An 8,305-nucleotide genomic window follows, 5' to 3' on the forward strand; every position below is an offset into this window, starting at 1 on the left:
TCTAAGTCCTTAGTATCCGAGTTCATCTCTTCAATGAGTTCCGAATTCTCTATGAAGGACTTGGGACAGCTTGACTACTTCCTTGGCATTGAATTGAAACGCAACTCTTTGGGACTTCTTTTACTTCAACATCGTTATACTGTGTGTTTTAGATCAAAGTATGTTCATTTTTCACTCGGGGGCTGATTGCATTACTCTTTTAATCTATGTGGATGATATAGCAGTTTTTGGCTCTTCTAAGTCCTTAGTATCCGAGTTCATCTCTTCAATGAGTTCCGAATTCTCTATGAAGGACTTGGGACAGCTTGACTACTTCCTTGGCATTGAATTGAAACGCAACTCTTTGGGACTTCTTTTACTTCAACATCGTTATACTACTTCACTTCTTCATCGCTTCAGATTAGAGAAGTGTAAACCAGTGCTAACTCCACTTCACAGTAAGTTGGATTGGAATTCTACTTCTTCTCCTTTGCTTGAAGATCCTTCTATTTATCGTCAAATGGTTGGGAGTCTACAATATTTGTGTTTTACTAGGCCGGACATTCAATTTGCTGTCAACCTTGCTTCTCAGTTTCTTCACCAACCGCGACAATTGCATCTTCAAGCAGTAAAACGCATTTTTCGATATCTCGCTGGCACAATTGATTGGGGCTTACAGTTGTATAAGAATTCTTCCTTGTCGCTTACTGTTTTCTCTGACTCTGATTGGGCTGGTTGTTCAGCCACCAGACGATCCACAACTGGCTTTTGTATTTTTCTTGGCTCTAATCTTATCTCTTGGTCTGCTAAGAAACAACCTACTGTTGCACGCTCAAGTACCGAAGCAGAGTACCGAGCTCTTGCTGTTGCCACTGCTGAAGCTACTTGGCTCCAATATATTCTTCGAGATCTTGGTGTTTTTCTTACTTCTCCGGTATCTGCTAAATGTGACAATATTGGAGCCATTCATCTAGCTCACAATCCAGTTTTTCACTCCCGTTCAAAACATGTTGCTCTAGACTATCGTTTTGTTCGTGAAAAGATTAGTCATGGTGATTTAGTGGTTTCCCATGTCCATACATCTGAGCAACTTGCTGATTTGTTTACCAAAGTATTGGCCTCTTCACGTTTTCGTGATTTAACTGCCAATCTTCACGTTCACTCTTCCCGTTCAGATTGAGGGAGGGTGTTAGAGTTTGTGTTAGAGTTGATCTCTATGTATTGTAGTTGTAATAGGATTGTAATTGTGATTATTCTATATTATAAATATAAGTCAGGCGGGTGAGCAAAACACACGTTTTACTCATCAATTTCTGCCTTTCATCTGAGCCAGATTCATATTGACAACTCTTTGAACAAATACTAATTTGTCTTCAAAAGTTTGACTTGTGTATGTTTCCACGGAATGTCGAGTTAATATTTCAAATAGTTACTCAACTTTGAATAACTCACTTAGAAAGTCACTCAACTTTGAATAGTTTACTTAGAAACTGACTCAATTTTATTTTATAACTCAAAAGTCACTCAATTATTGATATTTCACTTAGAAAGTCACTCAACTATTAATAATTTACCTAAAAAGTCACCCAACTAAAAACACTATTATTTTTTAAAAATAATAAAATGGTTATTTAATTATTTTATTAAATTTTGTTGAGATATAATTTTTAGTTTTAAACCAATTTTTTTTAATGATAAAAGATTGCTATTGTGCGTTCTTTTGATTACTTCTTAATTAGTTGTGATCAATTCCAATGTCCTTTTGTTGGATCATTTTTCAGCTTATATTTAATTCCACTAAACAAATGCTAGAATGGGAAATGATTTTTTTTGTCTATTGCTACAGTTCAAAAAAATTTAATTAAATAATTGAAATGAATTAGTAAGAGAATTAAAACAGATATCTTCTTATTTCTTAAAAAAGAGTTTAAAATAAAATTAGATTTCAACAAAATTTAATGAAAAACACATTTGAATTGATTGGTGACTTTTTAAGTGAAATATCAATAGTTAAGTAACTTTCTAAGTGAAATACCAATAGTTAAGTGACTTTCAAAGTAAACAATTCAAAGTTAAATGACTTTCTAAGTGAACTATTCAAAGTTAAGTGACCATCTAAAAGATATCATTGCCTCAATCTCTGAGGCTGGGATAAATTAATAGGCTACACTGTATGAGCTGAAGCATCAATTACAAGCAAATCCCAACTAGAAAATGAGAAATAAAGCCCCAAAATTTGGGACACTACAGTCCTTACAGTTCTACTATAGAAGTAGGCAGACAACATTTGCAGGCAGGAGTCAACAGGCACTGCTTATTCCAAATTCTCTGTTATTAGGTTTCAGGTAGGAGGTACTCTCTGATTCCTTAGCCGCGGAATTCATTCATGAACTTTTTATGGAATTCTGTAAGACGAGATACGATAGCTGGTATCTTCTCTTCTTGTGGTAATATTGTGCACCTAAAATGCCAGGTTCCAGGAACCTATACACGAGCAAGAACCAAATACTAAGGTGTAAGAGAAGATTAAAAATGCCTATTTTTCCTTCAACAATATTTCACTATTTAAGTGAAAGAGTCGTGTAAATTTGTTGAAAATGGTAAATAATTACAAAAATTATCAGTATTAATAATGACATTTACCATAGCTATAAATGTAAGAATTACCTGACGGAATCCAGAGCCTGGCACTACAACAATTCCAGTGGCATTAAGAAGGTGTTTAGCATAAAAAGTGTCTGGTGCAGTTTTAGCTTCTTCTGCTGCTTTTATTGCTTTATCGGGTAAATTAATACATGGAAAAAGATACATAGCCCCTTCTGCCCTATTGCATGTCACTCCTTCCAAACTATTCAGTGCTTCTTCTAGTGTCTGATGGTATTGTTAAAATAGATGTGCAAAAAAGACGAGAATTAGATCATTTAAAAAGTTGAAGCTAAAAGAACTCAGTTGGGCAAATTACAAACATCATCTTTGCTTGCTATATCAACAGGTTTTATAGTCAGGTTCAGATAATCAGGTCAAGTTTGTCCTATATGTCAGTTCTCACTAACCTTAGCACGTCTCGCCAAGGACGAGAGTATCGCTTCTTTCTCGGCAGAAAAAGACTCGTATGATTCATCTCCTACCTGTATAAAACCATGCTTTCAGCATTAACCTTTTCCTTTTTGGGGAATATGCCAGGCAGGAACATACTATAGAGATAAAGCAATACTATATGAGCTCAGACTCTTCAAAAATTGCCACTGGGCGTGTTGGATCCTCCAAAAGTAGTGCATTTTTGGAGTATCTGACACAGATAAGGCTTCATTGTTGGAGAGTCCGAGCAACATAGGGCCAATACCAACCTTTGGGGGACTCATGATGAGACTTGCAAGTATCTGACCAGAGATGTTGGAACACAAATTGACAGACGCCAATTTGTATATCTGCTCTCTCACTGCAGGGCTAAAACCAGTGACCTCCATGTAACCTCCTCGCTTTCCACACTCTCCATAGAACCCTAAAGCCACCAATATATATAAAAAGATTAGAACAAAAATTATTTGCATTGGAAGAATATAACTTCCTATCCCCTTGAACCATCCTGACCCACTACCCAAAGAAATAAAAGAGGCAAGATAAAGTGAAACATGTACCTTTTGACACAGACTGAAAAGACACTAAGGATATATCCGTTTCCCCATATCCCATAGAGCGGGAAATTTTCTTAAATGAGTGAAATTTCTTGTCAGGCACATAAACATTTTCTTGATAGACCTGTATGAGTTCAACCAATTATGAAAGTAATTACAATGTTGAAGTTTAATACAACCATAGATTTCTCCGTAATGCAAAATCTGATAGTGAAACATTTAAAAACAAGTTTAGAGCCGCTGATAATCAAGCTCTTGAGGAAGCAAAAGAATTTGTCATATCAAGCATAGTAGTATTTTAGAGGATAAAATTGACTTACTTCATCAGCCAGAAGGACAAGTCCTTCCTTCTTGCAGAATTCTACAATTTCCCGTTGGTTGGCCTCACCAAGAACCTATAGTTATGCATAGGAAAATATTCATGCCATATGAAAAGGTTAGGTAGGAAATTTTTTTCTACTTTTTATTTTTCATCTTTTATCCTCTCTTTTTAATTTTTTTGGGGAAGCAGGAGAAGGAATTATATTCCTTTGCAACAGTATCTAGTCAGAGAAGTATATTATGTTCCTAATTCTGAAGAAAATCATAGATGAGCCTTCCAAAATTATTAAACGCCTACCTGCCCAGTTGGGTTTCCCGGATTGATCACAACCAAAGCCCTAACATCAATACCCTTGGATTTTGCAGTTTTCAACTGATGCTCAAGCTCTGAGATCTCAAGCCCCCATCCTGTTTGTTCATCAAGATAATAAGGAACCTACAAAATAAGATGAAATGCAAATATTAAGAACTTCCCAATGAATTATCTTTCAAGAATCAATAAAGGGTCTTTCAAGCATAAGTTGATCAGATCAATGCATGCACTAGTTGTACTTTCACAAGAAACTCTCACAAGAGCAGTCAAACTAGGCCTTCCGTAATATTTCTATAGACATCAATCTTCATTTTCAACAATTTCAGCCAACTATGCAGCTATCATAAATCAATTTTATTTGAAGCAACAGAACTTACAAGTGTTCCACCATGGAGGGCGATTGAAGCAGAGTAAAGAGGATACTGGGGAATGGGACAGAGAATTCCATCATTCTCTGACCTGATGAGCAGCTGCATCATCATGTGAACCTGAATAAAAAGGTAAAGAAGCAACAATACCAACTACGTCAGATTCGCTATAAACTATTTCCCACAAAGCTGTGAAAATAACAAGAATATACATTTAACCTACCGCTGGGCTTGCACCATCAGTCAAGAAAAGATCATTTGGATCAGCAGGGAAACCATCACGAGCTTCCATACCAGAAGCGATTGTGTCACGTAATCCTTTGATACCCTATATATAGAGAACACAATAAAAAGTTTTATATTTATCGAACCTACATAACACTCCTCAAATATGGAACAATCTCATGAGAAGACAGTCACCTGACTGTGGCTGTATGCACCAGTTGCTCTCCCAGGAATTTGTTCAAGGATCTGGAAAGCTCGTTCTATGGCATCGGCACTACAAAAGCAAAGAAAGAATGAAAGACAGCTATTGCAAGATCTCAAAGTCTACAACCAGTTTCATATTGTGTATTGAAAAGATCTCCTCTTTCTAAAGCATAACCAAAAACTTCATAGACAAACTTCATACCTGAATAGACCTTGTGTTTCACTTTTGTCCAAAATGGATGGATGATCACATAATGCAAGGACCTAATATAGAAAAATCCACCTTAGAAATCACTGGATGAGTCAATTAATTTTTGGGGAGAAAAAATAGAGTAATTTACGCCCACCTCTCTAAAGAAAGTGACAGGCTGCTGAGCCAGTGATTGAGGATTTCCAATATTGCAATATAAGATCTGCATGTAATCTGATGAATGAGTATAGAATAAATCCAGAAAACTTAAAACATTACAGTACCTAGTTCAGGTCATCAACTTATGACCTATGTAAAGCTCGGTAAGAATAGTTCTATCGAAGCTATAGTCCAGAGACCAGCATCAGTTACATAAATGATAATGAAGTATTTATAAAGCATGGCATTGTAAAGCAAAAACATGAAGACGAAAACCAGTTTACAAGAGTTTGTACCTCATCAAAAGGATGAGAACCTGGATTATCCTTGAGGTTTTGCTGCAATGTCTGCATCAAAAAGAAAAATGTGTACAGACAATAAAAAATTCTTCAGCAGATCCAGATTATATAATGGCTCAATCAACAGAAGTCCAAAATACAGGTTCAATATTCAGTTTACAAAAGTCAACAAACAAAAACCATGAACTACCTGAGCAATTGATACAATCTCTCCACGAACAGCATACTCACATTTCAAAACCTGAAACCAACAAAATTGACCAGAAATAAAGTTGTATCAGTCAACTTGAGTTGCTGTAAACTACCATAAATCACATCATTTTGAGTTGCTGTAAGAAAGCACCAAATCAAATACTGAATGCAACAACAAGAAATCATGTATCATCAAAACTCTAATGATTTTCACATCATCAATTACCAGGTTAGTCACCTTATTATTATCCAAAGAACAAATACGCAACGAAATCCTATTTCTTCTAAGAGATTGAATCAGAAACGTAACCGTTACGATTTCGCTAGAAATTTAGTATAATAATAACGCAGAAATAAAATATGCATCAAATCCTTGATCGGTACCGATTTCTCAATTGGAACTGATTTCATTCCAATACAAAATTCAACTAACCTGACAAAAAAAACATGAAAAAAAATAAAATAATACATATGTTGTTACCTTTGGATTAATGTTATCCATAGTGATGGGGGTTGCTGAATAATCGGAAGCCATTGAATCAGGAGAAGGATGAAGAGTGGAGAAGAAACGAAGAAGAGAAGTTAATGGAGAATTAGGGGAAAGTGATGGAGAATTTGGAGACGGAGAAGACGAAATAGTACTAGTTGTGGTTTTGCTGATGAGATTTATGGTTTTGTGTGATATGAATCTACGCATTTTAAAGAAGAAAGGGACAATAAAAAGGTGAGAATGGTCAAGATTGAAAAAGCAAACCTCCTTTAACGCTAGCACACGTATCGAAGAAGACAATTCCAATGCTCATGTTCCTTTCAAACTTTCAAACTCATTGTGGGCATAAACCTAATAAACCCTTAATTCGATGTGAATTATTAGGTTTATCTTTAAATTATTGATATTTTTAAAAATATTTATTTATTTGATTAACTGAACTTAAATATTTCTTTAATTTTATAACTTTTGAAACATACCCTTCCTAAATTATAGTCAAGCTTAGAAATATTCTCAATACTTCTCCCAACTTTTTATTAAGAGTCTCGTACTCCTATAATATAGAGTTTGAGACCACTTAATATGTCGTGCAGCAAATCAGAGATGTGTTAAGTTTAGTTAGTCAAGTATAAATATATTTTTTAAGTCTGTCAATAGTTGAAGGACAAAACTAATAATTTGGGCTAAATTCATGAATGTTTTCAATATTTCTCCCAACAATTTTTTTCCTTTTTCTATTTTTCCCTCCTACCTTTTTATTTCCTTTTTTTAAATTTTTCCCTCCTAAATTTTAGAAGTTTGGTAAACGATTTTGGTACTATCATAGGTTATCCAGTAGTAGTGAGACTGTTTCATCCTTATGGATAAATATGAGTTATTCCAAAGTAATAAGAGTGTATCTTGGACTAATTCAAATGGAAAAAATTGTTTTATTTCTCATAGAGTATTTTTGAATTTTGACTCATTTTTTTGTTAGAAGTTAAATGTATTGACAACCTCTAAGTCTGCCGGTACATTTTTTTTAGACACTTAAACTACGATTTGGCTAATTGAGCATTTGGATAAATGTTCATATTTGACCTTTTAAACTTAAATTTTGAAAAGGCTTATGCATGTATCTTAAACGTTTATAACATAAATAAGTTAATCATTTAAAATATATTACATCATCTAATAATATACATCATCCTTTTTAGTTTTTTACAACGTATTAAAATTAATGTGTATAATTAATCAAAAAAATTAATATATTTTAAATTATTAATGTTATCTATTAAAAAAAAACTATTTAAACCATGCGCAAAAGCATTTAAAAAAAAAATTAAGTCAATCATATCAATTTGGTCTCAAATATGTCGTTTATCTTTGTAATTTACACTTCATTTTTTTATTATTAAATTTGGTGTACGAATACATTTTCTAGTTTTTCTAGAACATAGACGGTGGACTTCACCCCATTCTCCGCAAATAATTAAAGCATTTTCGTCCTTTTCGTTCTGCGGCGAAAAGTCTAAAATTGACTTTTCATATTTTAGCAAGTTTGTTTTATTTCCCTTTCTATTTGTTCCTTTCCACGCATAATTCGTGAGGTTGGTTTTTCCATAAAATAAAAGTAATATACAAGATTAGTGAATTTGTTATATTGCCTTTTTGGAGAAATTGACCGACATATCAAAATCCACAAAGAACTATTATACTGTGTCGATGAAAATTAGGGGTGTTAAAAATGAGTTTGACTATAGGTAATCCACTCAATTCGTTCATAATTTTAAGGTTGGGTTTAAGATAATTTGAATTGAGTTTAATCTCAACTCATTCAAGTTTTAACCCATTTTAAGATAATTTGAAATTCAGCCCACTTCAATCTCAAATTTTAACCCGTTTTAAGATTCTTAATTTGTATTGATGAAATGTATGTTCCTAAATTGAA

The 8,305-nt window shown here is 33.9% G+C and overlaps 2 protein-coding genes across 2 annotated transcripts; one reads left to right on the forward strand and one right to left on the reverse strand.

Moving 5' to 3' along the window:
• Window positions 1-268: 268 nt before the first annotated feature.
• Window positions 269-1,159, forward strand: LOC107062592 (uncharacterized mitochondrial protein AtMg00810-like). The gene has a single exon (XM_015313405.1). It carries the CDS (start codon window positions 269-271, stop codon window positions 1,157-1,159), a length of 891 nt encoding a protein of 296 aa, XP_015168891.1.
• Window positions 1,160-2,075: 916 nt separating this feature from the next.
• Window positions 2,076-6,621, reverse strand: LOC102601418 (alanine aminotransferase 2-like). The gene is made up of 15 exons (XM_006357364.2): window positions 6,367-6,621; window positions 5,884-5,934; window positions 5,691-5,741; window positions 5,393-5,458; window positions 5,248-5,309; window positions 5,037-5,115; window positions 4,840-4,944; window positions 4,626-4,736; window positions 4,234-4,371; window positions 3,935-4,009; window positions 3,618-3,738; window positions 3,327-3,481; window positions 3,033-3,107; window positions 2,647-2,850; window positions 2,076-2,463 (listed from the first exon to the last, which is right to left on the reverse strand). The coding sequence occupies exons 1-15, from the start codon at window positions 6,580-6,582 to the stop codon at window positions 2,347-2,349; spliced, it is 1,626 nt and encodes a 541-aa protein (XP_006357426.1). The 5' UTR covers window positions 6,583-6,621; the 3' UTR covers window positions 2,076-2,346.
• Window positions 6,622-8,305: the final 1,684 nt, after the last annotated feature.

Source organism: Solanum tuberosum, unplaced genomic scaffold (genome assembly GCF_000226075.1).
Source record: "Solanum tuberosum cultivar DM 1-3 516 R44 unplaced genomic scaffold, SolTub_3.0 scf00246, whole genome shotgun sequence".
Lineage (NCBI taxonomy): Eukaryota > Viridiplantae > Streptophyta > Magnoliopsida > Solanales > Solanaceae > Solanum > Solanum tuberosum.

What these genes read in the sequence shown, in the direction of transcription:
- LOC102601418 (XM_006357364.2), bottom strand. Translation starts at nt 6,582, where the DNA reads ATGCGTAGATTCATATCACACAAAACCATAAATCTCATCAGCAAAACC. An exon ending in TTTTCAGTCTGTGTCAAAAG is followed by an intron (nt 3,482 to 3,617) that starts GTACATGTTTCA and finishes TGGTGGCTTTAG; the next exon opens with GGTTCTATGGAGAGTGTGGA. An exon ending in TCATCATGAGTCCCCCAAAG is followed by an intron (nt 3,108 to 3,326) that starts GTTGGTATTGGC and finishes GGTTTTATACAG; the next exon opens with GTAGGAGATGAATCATACGA.
- LOC107062592 (XM_015313405.1), top strand. Translation starts at nt 269, where the DNA reads ATGAGTTCCGAATTCTCTATGAAGGACTTGGGACAGCTTGACTACTTC.